The sequence below is a fragment of the Oryzias melastigma genome, linkage group LG7 (genome assembly GCF_002922805.2).
Source record: "Oryzias melastigma strain HK-1 linkage group LG7, ASM292280v2, whole genome shotgun sequence".
NCBI lineage: Eukaryota > Metazoa > Chordata > Actinopteri > Beloniformes > Adrianichthyidae > Oryzias > Oryzias melastigma.
In genome coordinates this window covers 26,529,009-26,546,781 of record NC_050518.1, presented here as the reverse complement: position 1 = coordinate 26,546,781, position 17,773 = coordinate 26,529,009, and the positions used below count along the sequence as shown (strand labels likewise).

Here is a 17,773-nt window from a genome sequence, read left to right as displayed (position 1 = left end):
CTAGCGTGCTCTACTGTATCGAGGTCCACTCTAGCGAGGTAGCGTGCTCTACTGTATCGAGGTCCACTCTAGCGAGGTAGCGTGCTCTACTGTAGAGAGCACCACTGTAGAAAGCTAGCGAGCTCTAGTGTAGCAAGCTAGTGAGCTCCACTGTCCACAGATCAGCTGGGTAGCGTAGCGAGCCAGCCCATTGAGTGTCCACTTAAGGCAATGTGGACAAACACAGGTGGGGCCATCACAGAAACCGTGGACAAACCCATTCGGGCCCACATTTTCTGCCCACTTTTAAACATGGGGCCCACCTGGCCTCTCTGGCTGGGTGCTTGTGTATCTTTGGGCAGGTTTGTGGGAACATTTGCAGTAAGGAGATCCTCTGCAGCTTGTGCTGCTGCTGCTGTCTGGATGTTATATAATCCAAAAGCCTTGATCCATGCATGCCCATGTCTCTGTGGAGTCCTGGGCACACTCAGACATCCCAGAATAGACCCGGACACATTTCAGATCCGAGGCGTGTTCCTGTGGGCACAGTATGTTCTGGTCACGTGTGAGGCAGCCCTAATATCGCGTACTCCACGCTCAGGGACTCACACTTCCACGGAGCCAGGGTCCATCCAGAGCCTGACCATCCCGTCCCAGTCCTGAGGGAGCGCTTCACAGAGCAGCGTCACCATGCCCAAAGTTTTGGTGCCAGGTGAGTCTTGGCAGAGAGGAGAGAGAAGAGAGGAGCTCCTGGAAACATTGTGAAGCCTTTGAAGATGAAGGAGATGATCTCAGGAGAATCTTTTCTGCTCAATACCCAAAAGCAACTTTTAGATAAGGTCCTTCATCCAGGATTCAAACCTTTTATGGTGCAAGTCTACCCCCCCCACCCAGATGAGCTCTGATGTCCCGGTTATAGATAGACAGATACTTTATTTGTCTTTGTCACCAGGACAACAAAGTTTAAAAAGTGCTCTTTGATCAGAACGGAATTCAGTATTTTACCAAGAAACAAGTTAAACGATAAAAATGAAAAAGTTCACTAAAAACCAGAATGAACCAGCAATAACTGTTAAAATAAAAAAGTCATGTGAGAACCAAAGGACAATCTCAATTCCTCATGAGAGCTTCTCCTCTTCCCTGTTTCAGAGACTTTTACTGGTTTTGTGTTCATTCGTGTCCATTCATTTCCCTATTGATCATTCAGGCTTTTATCAGGATGGATGTGAGCTCCAAGCGGATTTATTCTATGTGAGATATTCAAAGGTCGTATATTCAGACTTTGGTGTTGCTGCTTGTAATGCCTGCTAATTACAGGCTATCAGCTTTCTCCTGTTGGTTCTTCTGTTAGATGTTTGACATAGAACATCAGATCTTTCTGATCTCAGACTTCTTATTGACTTTGTCACCTTCCCAGAAGTGTTCAGATGAACCTTTGATTCCCAGGATTTACAGACTGAAAGACGGAGCTCTGCTCTCAGTGTTTGGACTTCTGTTCTGGTGAACCAGCTTTCCGCTAAACTCTGACACATAAACACATCTAGTGCTTCTGAGTGTGTTTTCGGACATCGTCCATCTGCCTTGACTGGCTGTGGATGAGCGGACAGAAACACCAGCAGATGCCTCACCTTCATAAAGAGGCTTCTTCTGATGTGCTTAAAGCCAAAAGAAAAAGCTCAGGTTTCAGTTTAGATTCTTAGAAGACATAATCTAGATCCAGCTTTAGCATGTGCTAAAAGTCAAATAAATATAACATTTAATCAAGCAATAAAAAAGTATCAGTAAACAGAGAAAAATTTGGGTTTAAACTCAGAGCCCTGTGGAACACCACCACCAATTGTTGTGCTCAAGGAAGAGCCAACAATCAAATGTGGTTCCTTCAGTGAAATAATTGTTTTTAAAAAGATCTTATGAGTAACAATAGCTGTGTTTTACCCTAAAACATTTGACATTGAAGGGTGAGCAGAAAATAAATAATTTTAGGAATAAACTAAAAGTTAAAGTTGAAAGTTGAGACCAAACTAAAAAATAATGGCAAATCATAACAGTCCAAAAAATCTAGTTTTTTTAAAGTTGTTCTTTATGTTACAGTTGAACTATGTTTTTCATGAGGAACTCCATTAAGATCTTGACGACACGAGGAGCAAACGAACCACTTTACACAGAAGAATCAAAATGATGGGATGTTCTTGTCTTTATTCATCAGCAGTCATGTTCTGACTATTACCCTGGTCTGTCCCATCCTTACTGGGACCTGATGTCGAGGGAGGGAGTGTTAAGGTGGAAATTTTTAAGGGAGTTTGTGGAGTTTGTGGCTTTTAGCATCCAGTGGTCATACATGATGCCTGCATGCAACTATATCTCATCAAACCCAGTGAATGAAAGCTTTTGAGGACAAACCAGAGTGAAAATGGACATCTATTTAGTTGTTCAGCATTGGTAGGTAACTTCACAGGGACAAAGATTTCCTTTAACCTTCTGTCTCAAAGTGCTCAAGCAAGAGTTTTTTGGAAACCTGAAAGAATGAACACAAAAATTAAATGCAGAAAAATGTTCATGAAGAGGTTTAAGAGAACCTCAAAAAAACAGAGGAATCATTCAGAAACCCTCACACTCTGCATTTACTGCACAAAAAATCCCCGAATTTCATAATAAAAAACATTTGGTTGAGATTAGACTCTAAAAAGTTCATATTTATTAACAGGAATGACTGTCCATTTGGTTTTAAGTTCTCACTTTTCCTCCATCTGTATCATCTGTTAACCTAAATCAGGGGTCTGGAACCTTTTTAGCTAAAAGCCATTTGGACCTGACCAAAACTAAGAAAGTCTCCTTTTACCATTTAAAAAGATGCTTTATTTATGTTTTTGTAACCATCAAGCCATTTGTTTAAAAAAATGTAGCTTTTAAATATTTACAAACAGTGATGGTTTCTATTTTTTACAAATGTAACTCGTTTTAATTTGACAGCAGCTTGTTCAAGTTCCTTTCAAAATAAAATACAGCTTGTGTCAAAGAAGATCCTCCTGATGCAGCAGATTAGCTTGAAATAAAAATGGAAGGAAGTCAAACATGGAAAGTTTTATTATTATGACTAGTGTGGCATCCTTTTCTCTTTTTATGATCAAATGTAAACATGACATTGGTGTTGAACCCAATTCTCAAAAAATATCTTGTAAATCTAAATACATGTAAATGATTTGAGATAAAAGTATTCTCATAATAAACCACTCTGAAAATAGATTAGACATTTACCATAATTATACTCAGCTATCTGACATGCTAAAAACCTTAAAAAATAAAAGAGCCAAAACTACAAAGCCATTATTTGTTCCATTTGTTTGCATTTCTCTTCAAGAGAGCCACAATGGAAGGACGATAGAGCCGTATGTGGCTCCGGAGCCTTAGGTTGCAGACCCTGACCTAAATGAATATTTTTGTGCCTCTAAAGAAGAGATGTTTAACAGAAACGAGAAGCTGAAGCAGGGTTTTGCAAGAATATTCTCAGTTTGGAGAACAAAAACCCAAACATCTGGAGAGGAACTCTTGACATTTAGCCAAATGATGCTCCTTAAAAACACTGTTTGCTTTTGTAAAACCAGAATATTTTAGAGTCAAAGAGCAGAACTGCACATTAGAGGCCAAGAAATCATCTGTAAAAATGAGGACAGAAATGATTTTTGAATGCAGAGACTGGATTATCTGAATTGTGGAGAATTTACATCCTCCTCCAGGTTAAAACACACAAAGGTTCTGTTTTATTCTTCCTTTTTCACTTCAGACTGGTGGTCTTACATTTTTTAATCTGGGGTTCAATGGTAAAATGTGGGGTTAATCTGGGATCTTCTTGACATGAACTTCTTCTAATTGTCTTAACCCTCTCTTTTGTGGATCCATCCCGGCCGCTGTTACTCACCTGACGGGCATTGTCAGGTCAAGAGAGTAAGTATGAAGGCTGACAGCTGGATCCACACACCATTCTGATCCCACTTTGAATCTGGTCTAAAACGTGCATGAAACCTGTGTGATCAGGAATCAAAACGCTGTTCATCCTTCAGATTTCAGATCAAAGACCCTCATTTTTTCATGTCTTTTATCAATCTGATAATTCTCCAAAACTTCAGCTTATGGGGCTCAAACGATTTAAAGAGAAAGAGTGAAAGAATCCAGGGTCTGGACTTTTGAAGATGTCTTTGTGTGTCAGGACTTCCCTGATGTAGGCTTTGTTCTGCAGCTCTGCAGCACAGAGATAGAGACACATTCATGCTCATGCATTTAGTGCATGTGCTCACACCTGTACAGGTGGTAATGCTGCGCTGGAACGTATGTGCTTTGTCTGTCACAGGTGAACCACCTGTTGTCCAAATCATTTTTAGATGCTTCAGTGAAGGCCTGTCGGCCGGCAGGCAGGAGTCTGCAGGGTGGTGATGTTGCATGGTTCAGATGGAATCAGACCGGATCTAATCAAAAACCACAAACCTTTGGGGTTCTGACAGAGACCGATGACAACATGAGGGCCTTCGCCGAGAAGGTCTTCGCATCGGAGACCAAAGACGAGAACATGCGCGATGAAATCTCCATGTTTGACGTGGCCGACGACTGTCCCATCATTCACAACGAGCTGGCCCACCATCTGCACACCGACGACGACGTGGAGAAACGGTGAGGCAGCGGATGGAGAGCCTCCAGGACCAGTCCAAGGTTTGGTGTGTTCACAACGAGCCGTCTAAATCCAATGTTCTGGCCAGCAGAAAGAGACTTCAGCGCAGTCGCACCATCGCTTTACCCTCCGCTGGTCCTAAGGCGTTTGCTGCCCCCGTCGCACCTGTGGAGGTGGACACGCCCACTTACCTGGAAGTTCCTGATTTCCAGAGGGTGGCCATCCTTGGAGATTATGCTTCTGGGGTATTGTGTCTTTGTTGTTTTAAAAGAAAACTGTTCAAGTTTTAACAAAACAGTATTCTATTAATTTATTTTTGTTTACTCACACACTCATTTACTTACTTGCTCAATTATTTATTTATTTTTGTTCATCAACAGGCCAAAACCATTAATGAGGGATCTCCTGCACTAAAATCACAGCATTTTCATAAACAATGTTCTAAATAAATATAAAAAAACAGTAAATACAATAAAATAAGTTACATTAAAACAAAACTAAACAGGTGCATTTGTTATTTCAATGTTTTCACATGCCTTTGATGTATGTTAAAAGGCGAGATTTAAAAGTGCAGGAGGACAGGAAGAGATAAAACATTTGTTTAAGTACAAATTTAACTTAAATTTACAATTATTTACGAGGAATGAAGATGCTTCAAATGTTAAGAAACAACAAAATAGGAAAAATGGTTAAAAACAGTGAAAAAGATCATCAATGTTCCAAACCAGAGAAGGAAAGAGAAGCTTTGGAACGGTCAACAAAAGGCAGATTTGGGATTTTTCTCAGATCAGGAACAGGAAGCAAAGCAGAGCAGACAAATCTATTTCAAAATAAAACAAAACGTGAACCAAACACACAAAAACAAATGAAACAAACAAATACTTCCAGAAAAAAAAAGAGTTACACAAAAAGAACATTTAATCAGACAAAGTGCACAAAGCAAAAATACCCTTGTAGCAAAAAAAATAATCTTATCAAGGAAGTATTTCAAGAACAAAATAATCTAAATAAAAGAGTTAATGCATTTGTTTTTTTGAATATTTATTCAAGGTAAGACAATTTTTTTCACATCATTGGTAGATTTTTTTTGCTTATTTTAAATAAAATGTTTCAAACTTTTTTAGACTTCTTGACTCATTTCCTGGCTCCTGTTTTTGCTGGAACTCACACTGCTGACCTATAGCTCCAAGAGGACTGATAATCTTTGACGTTACAAATAAGATTCTGAACAGTGAAAGTAAAGCCGAACTTACGGGAGTTTACTCTAAAACGTGTCGATTACCCAGAGGGCCAGATCGGGCCCTCTGGGTAATTCTATCCGGCCCTCCAGATCATTTTATTTTATTGTTATTAATGACCCGATGTTATCTTGTGCTTATTTCTAAACTGTGTAATTTTGACAAAATCTATTTTCATAGAAAGTAAATATTGAACGTTATTTAAGGTTTAAGTTGATTTATTCCAGAATAATATTCCTGCCTTTTTATTATTCATAATTATGTTAAAAATTAATGTTTTAAAGTTTTAAAAATTAGCAGTCTGCTAACTTTTTGAACTATTTTGGCATTTACTAAGACTTTTTAGGCTATTTTAGAGTTTAGCTCATATTTTATCTACATGCTAGCGGTTATGGCTAATTTAGGCTAATTTTCAGTTTTTTAGTATATTATGAAGTTTAGCTTTTTTTTCAGCTACATGCTAGCTGTTTTGGCTAACCTCAGTTTGGTTTTTTTATTTTGTTTTTTAGGTTAATTTGGCATTTAGCTAATATTTTGACTTGCTATCAGCTTCAGCATCTTCAGCTATTATCACTAGCATCTTCAGCAGCCAAATTCAGCTTACAGCATTCACACTAGCATTACCCAGGTAAATATATCTAGTTCATAATTATGTTAAAAAGATACAGTTTTAAAGTTTTAAAAATGTAGTTTTAGAGTGTTTAATAAATATTTATCCTGTTCGGCCCACGACCAAGGTGTGTTTTGGATCTTGGCCTCTTGTATGATGAAGTTTGAGACCTCTGATCTAAACAGTGTCTCCAAAAACATACCGTTATCTGCAGCAAAGTAGAACAAGAGTCTGTCATTAAGAGAAAGAATCGTCTGATAATGATCAGTTTACTGTTTACGTTTTCTGTTTGAGTTTATTGTAAAGTTGGACTTTCTCACATGGGAGTCAACACTGCCTTTTGTAACCAGCCTCAAGTGGTCATTTGCAGAATTGCAGCTTTGGATTCTTCCAGACTGGGGGACCATCTGGGGGGGTCCTCTCGAACGTTTTGGTTCTTAATGAACTGCACCAAAGCTGTGATCTTTCAGACGCGTGGGTGACCTGTCAGAGACGACGTCTGCATGGATCTGTTTACTTCTGCTCTTTCAAGGAGTTGGGTCAGCTTGGAGGCAGCAGGAGGTGCTGACATTGAGTTTCACTGACTGCCTGTTCCTCCCGTACCCCCCACAGGAGGGGAGCTTCTGCTTCTGCGAGAGCATGCTAGGGTTCAGCTTTCATGACATTGACACCACGCTGCTGGTTTCAGCTTTACACGACATTACACAATCATGGAGCAGCTTCTCGTGTATCCACACCAAAATACATAAAAATACTTTAATAGTTTTGTACTGAATGTGAAAAATGTCCCACGAGGCCTGACAGTAAATCTCACATTTTCAAATAAGGTTTAACCCTTGAATTCATTTCCAACCATGATGTGTGTTTTTATGTTTTTCAGGTAGTTGTTAAGTTTGGAGCTATACTAGTTTGATGAGTATTTGTATCAATGGGTTTTACCAACTTTGTTTTACAATAAATAATTTAAATTCAAATAAATACAAAAAATGTTCTAGTTAAGTTCCAAGTTTAAAAGCTAACTTAGTAAACCTAAAGTCTGATTAGAGAATCAAATAGACTGACTAAGAGGGATTGAAGAGCCCACATGAAAAAATCCCAATATTTAAACCCTATTTTAAACAAATTGAACTCTATATATAAGCTATTTCTAATGATACACATGGGCTTATTTCTCCATCTCTTTATGAGATTTTCCTGTTTTTTTGATCAATTCTTATTAAATTCAAGTCAAACGTATCAACAGTGTTTAAAGATTCGTTCATTTTCTGAAATCCATTTCTGGGTTGCTGGAGCCTATCCCAGCTCCCACCCTAAGCAGGTCGTCAGTCTGTTTCACGCAGCGACACACACTCACAGCCACACCGATAGGGACAATTTAAAGACAACTATGGAGCATGTTTTTGGACTGTGGGAGGAAACTTGAGTGCCCAGAGGAAATCCACGAAGACAACATGCAAACCAAGCCGGGATTCAAACCTTCTTAAAGTGCGGTGAAAGTGCTAACCACTTCACCATCGTATGCATTTTAAGACGCCCATCATAGGACACCAATCAGTTTCATGAAAATAGCAGAAGCTCCTGTTGTGGGGGGACAGCAGAAATAAACGGTTCACCTTTCTGGAAAAAAAAAGCTCCAAAAAAAAAGATTTTCAAACACAAAACACTCCACATCTACAACAACACCACAATCAGCACACATCTACCACAAATCCCCAAATGCATCAATGACATGAATACATTCAGAGACACAAAAGAGAAGACTGGAAACACTTCTGACATTTTGCGTTTTCTGAACAAACCTGCTTCCTTTAAATGGGAGAAAGGTCGTGTCTGAGTTTCCTCATGTTGCTATTTTCTAAAAATCTGCAACTCCAAAATCCAGCAGAAATTTCCCAGAAGTCTCTGCAAAAAGCCAATGTGCACTGATGCTAACTAGATTGATGACTATAGACCACAATGCATTGCATTTGAACAACTAATCATTTGAAGAAAATGTCTGTCAATTTATTTTATATAAATGACCCCAAATGGATTCATAGTCTTTGTGAAATGTTTGTATTTGTTAGGTTTAATTGCAAATGAGTGACGTCATAGTTGGTGTTTTAAAAAATAGTAAGAGAGGTGAGCATGTGTCTGACTTATGTTGGAACACTGGATAGTCCCTCATTGTTTTTTAATGGTTTTGTAGCAGTGAGAGAATTCTGCCATATCAGCCAAAACCACCAGAGCATCACTGTGAGGCTGTAATGACCCCCAATCATAAATGAATATCAGCATTTGAACCTCATCTCACCCCCCCAGGTCACCATGGATGACTTTGAGCTGTCGTGCAAAGGCCTGTACCGAGCCCTGACCATCAGGGAGAAGTACATGCGACTGGCGTACGAGCGCTTCCCCAGGACGGCCTCCCAGTACCTTCGAGACGTCGAGGGGGAGACCTTCAAAGTTGAGGATCAGCTGCAGCCGGGTGAGGAGAGGACTTTAATCGTTCATCCGTTCGGTGTCAGAGCAGAGGTTTTCTGAGACGTTGCATGTGTCTGCAGTGTTCACGGCTCCTCCAAAGGACGGGGAGGATCCTTTTGACACCAAGAGCCTCCCGGAGAACCTGGGTTACGTGGCTCGGATGAAGGAAGGCCTCATCTACGTCTACAACGATGCTGCCGCTGCAGACAAACACCAGCCCAAAGACCTGCCCCACCCGGACTACAACACCTTCATCGACGACATGAACTTCCTCATTGCTCTCATCGCACAGGGCCCCACGTGAGTCACCCGGACCTCCGGGAGCGCTAATGCATCCTCTGTAGAGGACGCTTCTAAATCTGAATATCTTCATGGGAATAGACCCTTTTCACGTGACGTCACACTAAACGGCGAGTGTGCAGAGACTTCAGTTATATATGATGTCTCTGGTTTAGAACGGTAAAGCTAACAGCTGAACACTGTTTGAAACAACTTTACATAAATAATAAAACGTAACCTAACCAATTGTTAATGAAATTTGTACAATATTTATGTTCTAAATGTTCTACCAGGTTGTATTGTTTTCCCTCCCAGATCAAATGTCAGGATTCCTCCTGCAGAATGCTCCACAGCTGCTTCCCCAAAATCCTCTGGATGATATTAAACCAGTCGTGGATTATTTCTCTCTACAACCCGGTCATAGTTAGATGAAGGTTACAGGAACTCCACTGAATGCTGCTGGTTTGATTATGAAGGTCATTCAGATTTAATTCTTCTAATTGATGCTAATGCTAAAGCTAGCTTTCTACGACGGGGATGAGACGTAGATCTGCAGAAGATCTTTTCTGTCCAGTTAAAGTTGGTTACATTTCTGTCTTCACAAAATCACTAAAAACTAGGGCTTGGTTGATAGAACCAATTAATCAATTTAAGCTTAATAGATCAATAATCAATTCATAAAAATATAGATTGATTTAGCACATAAAGCTAAAGTCTAGTAGCTTGAGCCTAACGTTTAATGGAATTTCCCATAGGACATCTAATGCGACCTAAACATGCATTGCTGAATAAATGAACATCTTTATAAACGAACAGGTAAGAATTTATAAGGAAACATTTTTCAAATAAACGCTTTGTGGGTTAAAACATTGTTTTTTCCTCATACTTTCTTCTTCCTCTAGAATAAGGTGTAATGCAACAGCATGATCTCCACCTAGTGTCCAAACTGAAACGTCCTCCAGGAGAAGCAGAACAATGTTTCCAATGTTAATGATCTGAACATTTTAGTTAGAACTTCTCCTTTAGAGAATCCATGTAACACTGGATGATATTAACAATCTCATTATTTCACTGATACATTTACAGTATGTGAACTGGATCAGATTAATATAAATATATTTAAAACATATAGTAGATTATTCATGTATTTCTAAACAAATGTGTATAAATGTGTAAACTCAAAATTGAATTGAATTGAAGAATCAAATCGATTCAGGCTCTTGAGAATAAAATAGTGTCTGGAAATTATAACCGATTCCCAGCTCTACTAAAACAGAGCTAAAGTCAGACAATTTCTTACAATAAAGGAAAGCTAATAACTGTTGTGTTAACATAAAAATAATTTGAAACTGTCAAAAAATATTCCTATTAAAAGCATTTATACTGTTACCCCTTAAAATACCCCAAAAGACAACAAGTACCTTTTATTACAACAACTACATTTAGCCTTGGGTGCAGTTAAAACACACGCGGCCAACATGCAGTAATGTGCATTTTGGCTGCTCCTATTACGTGTGCCCACCATCAATTTCTATCAGTTTTTGTGCTGATCGCACTTAAAACACATGTGAATAACATCAAGCAAAATAGAAACCGTTAGAATAAAATCTGCTCAAATGAAAGGTCGATATTTTCAACAAAACCTCAAATGTTGGAGGATTATTCAAATTTGTATGTAGATTGTGAACGATCTAAGACAGGAAATGAAAACACAGTTCAGCAGGACATTCATGAAATAAATATTGTACATTTTTCTGTAGAAATTGGTTAGGTTACCTTTTATTATTTATGTAAAATTGTGTTAAGCAGCGTTCAGCTGTCAGCTTTGCCGTTCTAATGTGAACTCCAGAAGTAAAGATTCACATTTTCTGCCCGGTTGCCATTTTGTCTGATGTCACCATGAAAAGAGTCTATTGTAGTTTTGGGGGATTTAAATAAATTTTGACCAGAAAATATATTTTCTCTGGTAGTCGGAAGGATACAACGTATTTTTATTTTTAGAAATGGACAAACAGAAGAGAGAAGAGGTCTTTGCTGTCATATCACATAAGAAGATGACAAGACTTAAGAAAAAAATCTGATTTTATTGTGGAGTTTTCCAACCAATTCTTAAGAATCTTTCTTTAATTTTGGTTTTCTATTTATTTTCAAAATGATCATTTTATGTAAATATCCTAAAACATCTGAGATGTTCATGTTGTGTACCGTTCATACTGAACAAAAACAGACGATTCTTCACCACTTTACGTTTTTTGATTCTCTAATTTTATATCATTTTTTAATCAGTCAGTGAAAAAGTTTAACTCAGGTTTACTCATGAACTGAGCTAATCTTTGCTTCACAGTAAGACGTACACTCACCGCCGCCTCAAGTTCCTGATGTCCAAATTCAACGTCCATGAGATGCTGAATGAGATGGAGGAGATGAAGGAGCTGAAGATGAACCCCCACAGGGACTTCTACAACTGCAGGAAGGTATGCACAAAAAGAATGCCCACATTTATTCAGCTCCACTCTTTTTTCTTCTGTTCTGGGACTCTTTTCTCTCCATGTGTCCGTCTCTGAGGCATTGCCGCCCTCTTGTGATGACTTCATGCATTACATCCTGTGGAAGCCCGGCTTCATCCCCTCCTGTCCATCCCTCTGTCCTTGCAGGTGGACACCCACATCCATGCTGCCGCCTGCATGAACCAGAAGCATCTGCTGCGCTTCATCAAAACGTCTTACCGCATCGACGCCGACCGCGTGGTGCACAGCCTCAAAGGCAAGGAGGTCACCATGAAGGAGCTGTTCCAGAGCCTGAACCTGCATCCCTACGACCTCACCGTGGACTCCCTGGATGTGCACGCTGTACGAAAGCAGACAGCAAAAATGGACCAATATAGGTTACAAATGATCATAACTTCTACAAAAAACTCCATCTTTTGCTTTTTTCTGAAGGGCAGACAAACGTTTCAGCGTTTTGACAAGTTCAATGCTAAGTACAACCCTGTGGGCGCCAGCGAGCTGCGTGACCTCTACCTGAAGACAGAAAACCACATCAGTGGAGAATATTTTGCCACAATTATTAAGGTATTTGTCAAATGTAATGAAAAAATGAGCAACATTACTTTTGTAAAACTGTACAGAACAGATGTAAAACTTTATTTGATAAAATTTGCTCCAGGAAGTAGCTGGTGACCTGGAGGAAGCTAAATACCAGTATGCTGAGCCCCGTCTGTCCATCTACGGCTGCAACCCCAACGAGTGGACCAAGCTCTCCAGCTGGTTCGTCAAGCACAGAGTCTTCTCCCCGAACCTCAAGTGGATGATTCAAGTTCCCAGGATCTAGTAAGATTTCTATCATAACTGTGGGACAGATGGAGGACTGTATGTGCTGTGAACCACAGCCTCCGGTTCCAGCAGGTTCCTGACATCTGCTGGGCCAAAAAGGAAAAATGCAAGTGAAGACTTCAAGGTTTTGTGTCTTCTTTTTTCTCAGTGACATCTTCAGAGGGAGGAACTTTGTGCCACACTTTGGCAAAATGTTGGAGAACATTTTCCTTCCTGTGTTCCAGGCTACAATCGACCCACAGTCCAACCCGGACCTCAGCATCTTCCTCAAGCACGTAAGGCAGAACCAAAACCCTCAGCTCACCTCAGAGCATCAGCAGCTTCAGAGGAAACTCTTTCCTCTGCTCAGGTGACGGGCTTTGACAGCGTGGACGACGAGTCCAAACACAGCGGACACATGTTCTCCACCAAGAGCCCCAAACCAGAGGAGTGGGACATCGCCAAGAACCCCTCGTACACATACTACATTTACTACATGTACGCCAACATCGCGGTTCTCAACCAGCTGCGCAGGTGAGTGACACCATCCGTCTGCACGCTTGCTTGTGTTTGTCAGAGATTTTCTTTGGGTTCCTGCTGCGTTTTGGTCCCAGATTTGTGTTCTCTGCCGCTCTGCAGACAGAGGGGGATGAACACGTTCCTGTTCAGGCCTCACTGTGGAGAGGCCGGCGCCATCACACATCTGCTCGCCGCCTTCATGACCGCGGACAACATCTCTCACGGGCTCAACCTCAAGAAGGTCAGAGCTCAGGATGACCATTAGCAGAGAAATGACAGCTAATGAAACTAGAAAAGTTGCATTACCTGTGATAACGTTAGTGTGAATGTTTTTGCTGAAAATAGTTGATGAAAATGCTGAAGCTTTTTGCTGAAAATGGTGACGTAATTTACTTTGATTTCTGAAGAGATTTGCTGAAAATGCAAAAGCTATTTGTAAAATGTTAAATGTGCTAAAAGACTGGAAATTTTGTTAAAGAACTATGAAAGAGCGCTGAAGGTGACCAAAATTTCTGGAAAATTTGTAGGAAAAATGCTTAAAAATCCCTAATACATGCCAATTTTGCAAAAATATTTAGTTTGATACTTAATTTTGAGCTAATCTCCAAATTAGCCCCAAAAACCTCAGTAGATGCCAAATTAGCCAAAACGCTAGCTCGCTGCTTAAATACTAGCTAAAAAATAGCCTAAAATTCCTCAGTAAGCCAAGTTTGTCCAAAATATTAACATGTTGCTAAAATAGAAGCTAAACTAAATTTGCATACAAAAACCTCAGTAGAAAACAAATCAGTCAAAAATGTTAGCATGTTGCTACATTTTTGAAAATTTATATCAAAGATGAAAACATAGTGCAGGAATATATTTAAAGGTTTGTTGTTAGTCTACTTTAATTTTTGAAATTTGAAGACTTTCACATTCATTTCCTGTGGGGCATATTTTGCTCAATATTTCAAAAACTATAAAGTTTATAAATACCAAAAATACCAGCAGTAATGTTCTGAACGAGCTGAACGCTTTGATACCAAGATTGCTGAAATTGTTAAAAGTGTGATTGCATTTTTATGTGCTGAAAAACATACAGAAAGGAGCAGGAGAATAACCATAGTATATAGAATACAGTAAATAGTATATCACTACAGTAAACATTTACGCATTCACACAAATATGACAGAAAAATACTTTAATCCTGTGTAAACCTTCATATCATGTTTGGTCCTTCCATTTCTGAGAGTCCTATGTCATTAGCATGATCATGGAGAGCATGACCTTCCTCTTGTGTTAGTGCTCTGTTATCATCCACGATGTTAACAGGTCGGTTATGACCTGTGTCTTAAATCAGCGTTAAGATACACTCAGAGCAATAACCAATAACCTTTCATTCAAATTTTCCTATTTCTGGACATAATTTAAACCAGAGCAGTTTAGAATAAAAAAATGAAGAATTTTTAAAAGTGAATTTAGTTTAAATCAAAGTTCCTTACAAACTCAAAAAGCCTCGATTGAATTCATTAATTTTAAATGATTATTTTGTGCAGTTGAGAACTGAAACGGGTCGGTGCCGACCCTAACACAAGACCCATTTCATAAAACCGTGTCTGTTTTCTGCTCGGTAGTTCTTCGTCTCTCCACTAGGGGCAGTAGAAGGACTTTTTCCGCTCATTTCCAAATGGCTGCCTCATAAATCATTTTTGGCGGGAAAAGTTTTTCTAATTCTTAAACTTTATGTTGGGAATAACTCATGTGCTGTTATTCACTTTGCTGTATGGAACACAGTTAGATCCCGTCCAAACCGTGTGGATCAAATGAGTCATGGATCAGTTTGGCCTCCTTCCCACTGAGCAGTACGGTACTGTACGGTCCGGTTTAGAATGGACCAGGAAATCCAAGTGAGCATTTCCACTCAAAGCTGGATTATCACAGAGAAGATTGTGGGTAAAAAGGAGGTAAACAGCCGCTTTCTTGGGGCTTTCTTTTGTCGTTTGACCAATTTCAAAGTTAGCTCTGCGCTAACCGGTCCGTTCCATTTTTCTATGGACCTATGACCAACAGGGGTCCAGAAATGATGCAGTTCGGTCTGGGTTAATGGGTCCATTTTATAATGGAAATGTTCAAAATACCAGACTATACAGTACTGCTCAGTAGAAACAAGACAAAAGAGGCTTTTTTCCCCTGAACATTTACGTCAATATTTTTTATTTATTTTTTAAAACATTTTGGTTAAAAAAAAACTAACCAAATAACCCAATGGATCATAATTGATAACACCTATATTTCATTAAAAAAATAATTTTGCAAAACTATTTTTTGTTCTGAAGAGATTTTAGGAATAATAAATTTTTTGACTTTGTGGGCTTTATTGGGTTAAATATCACCTAAAGTCAGAAAATTTAAGAATCTGTTTTTTTGTTTTGCTTTTGTAAATGTTCTCATGGACTTTCTGGAGTTGCTTTGAGGTTAAAACAGCCGTCAAACATGTCTGGGAATCTCTTGTCACCTCTTGGTTTCGCCCACCCAGAGTCCTGTGCTGCAGTACCTGTACTTCCTGGCCCAGATCCCCATCGCCATGTCCCCTCTCAGCAACAACAGCCTGTTCCTGGAGTACGCCAAGAACCCCCTGCTGGAGTTCCACCAGAAAGGCCTGGTGGTGTCTCTGTCCACAGACGACCCCATGCAGTTCCACTACACCAAGGTGCGGACGCAGAGCAGATGCATGTCCGTGTGACTGAAAACAAAGCGCTGAAGAGTGTCTGTGTGTGACAGGAGCCTCTGATGGAGGAGTACGCCATCGCCGCTCAGGTCTTCAAGCTGAGCACTTGTGACATGTGTGAGATCTCCAGGAACAGCGTTCTGCAGAGCGGCCTGTCCCACGAGGTAACGGCCACAACGCCCTCGAGTTTTGTTCATTTGTCCTACACACTTCTGTCCCACAGAAAAGAACTTCTTTATTCTTCAAGCAGACTATGAGAAGAACAATCATGTGCTTTTGGAAAAAAAGTTCATAAATTCTCTTTTATTGTGAATTCACTTTTTTAATATATTTATTGGGTTTATCAATTTCAACGTTACTGAAATTTATTCTCCTATGGTTTAAAATAATGTTTGAAAACAAATAAACAAATAAATAAAGCCCCCAAACTAAGACCAACAAGATCCAACCCCAAACTAAAATAACAAAACCCAGCAGAGTAAGACTGCTGAGGACAAAGAGGGGGGGAAAGAAAAAAAAAAGAAAATGTAAATATTTTAAAGTAATGATTATTTAATTATCATTTATTTAATTTAGATGAGTTAAATGTATAAACTGATGTCTGTGGTTCACATAGATGATAAACTATGTAGGTTTTTACATCCTGTTGACCTGAAGACGTCTTGTTTGATCAACTCTACCTCCAGAATGAACAGATTTTATATGCAAAGTAAAACTTTGGTAAAAAGTGTGATCTTTATGAGCTAAAATCACATATTATCCTATGGTGCACAACAGTGGTTACTAGCTGCCCAGAGCTGCACTGAGATGATCCTGTTTGACACAGAACATCTTTTAGTTTGAAAATAAGTTATTTGAGCTTCTGTCAAATGCTAAAAAAAATCAAATTTTGAGAGATAAGTTCTTTTTGTATTATTGCTTTTGTTCTTGCCAAAAAATAGACATAATTCATATTTATTATTAAAAAAAATTCATGAATTCAAATCCAAATTTCTTAAAGGCTAAAGTAAAACTATACGTCTCCTTCTAAGTTTTGATCAGTAGAAAACGAGCCCAAATGGCTCTTTTACTGTTAAAAGTTGCAGACCCCTGCTTTATAATGAGGAACTAAAAACGTCCCTAAATTGTTTTTTCTTTCGCCCTTCAGGAGAAGGTCCACTTCCTTGGTCCAGACTACCTGAAAGAAGGTCCAGAAGGAAACGACATCCGTAAGACCAATGTGGCTCAGATCCGGATGGCTTATCGCTTTGAGACGCTGTGCTATGAACTCAACCTCATCAAAGAGGGCCTGAAGGTTGAGTAAAGATCTCAAACGTCTGACGGAGGGTTTTCTCGGAAGTTTTGCACCTTTTAACCCAAAGAAAACACATTTTTCTTTGGAAAAAGAAACGTTTACATGATATTCTTCACTGCTTTAAAGTGTCCACTCTGCTGTGAAACAGTGAGGAGAAACAAATACAAATAAAAATGCTGTTTTAAACTTTTGTTGGTAGTGTCTAACTACTGCACTTCTTTGCTAAGAAAACCAACACTGTGATGGTGTCTGAAATGAAAGACGTGGAGCTGATTTTCATTTGATAGTTCTGCTTTTTACTCTGTCAGGAGGACAAAAAGCAGAAGTCTACAAATATTTCAGCATTTTCTGGAAGTCTAAAGTCCAGGATGATTCATGTTACATTAAAAGACATCGGAAATTGTGTGACTTCAGTCATTTGTACACATAAATGTAAACTTGTAAGTTTTTTGTATTGAGAGCACAGCTGGTTGCTGTATGATGAATGAGGTGATGTGCTGAAGTCCTCCCTGTTTGGATGATCCCAGAAGACTTTCTCACACAAAGTTCAGTCAAGCTGTCAGTAAACACACCTGAAAACACCGGAAGTACTGAAAGAAACTTTCAAAAAGTTATTGAACAAGATTTTCTGACCAATGAAACGGGTACTAAAATTCACCACAAAGTTATTCAAAATGAAATATATTAAATGAATAGTCAGGAGATTTATTTGA

General features: G+C 39.2%; 1 protein-coding gene across 2 annotated transcripts; it reads left to right on the top strand.

Annotated features, from left to right (window-relative positions):
* Positions 1-541: 541 nt before the first annotated feature.
* Positions 542-17,463, top strand: ampd1. 2 transcript variants are annotated; one of them, XM_024293707.2, is made up of 16 exons: positions 542-691; positions 3,913-3,921; positions 4,476-4,641; positions 4,731-4,884; positions 8,789-8,954; positions 9,031-9,250; positions 11,574-11,703; positions 11,884-12,078; positions 12,169-12,300; positions 12,395-12,558; positions 12,710-12,836; positions 12,911-13,074; positions 13,180-13,300; positions 15,575-15,748; positions 15,820-15,930; positions 16,914-17,463. In XM_024293707.2, the coding sequence occupies exons 1-16, from the start codon at positions 670-672 to the stop codon at positions 17,067-17,069; spliced, it is 2,211 nt and encodes a 736-aa protein (XP_024149475.1). In that variant the 5' UTR covers positions 542-669; the 3' UTR covers positions 17,070-17,463. The 2 variants fall into 2 exon arrangements, with proteins under 2 accessions (XP_024149475.1, XP_036068828.1); XM_036212935.1 differs by having other exon boundaries at positions 4,728-4,884.
* The last annotated feature ends 310 nt before the right edge of the window (positions 17,464-17,773 follow it).

Coding starts and splice junctions, on each gene's coding strand:
- ampd1 (XM_036212935.1), top strand. CDS start 670: ATGCCCAAAGTTTTGGTGCCAG. Junction 8,955..9,030: donor TGAGGATCAGCTGCAGCCGG/GTGAGGAGAGGA, acceptor ATGTGTCTGCAG/TGTTCACGGCTCCTCCAAAG. Junction 12,837..12,910: donor TCAGCATCTTCCTCAAGCAC/GTAAGGCAGAAC, acceptor TCCTCTGCTCAG/GTGACGGGCTTTGACAGCGT.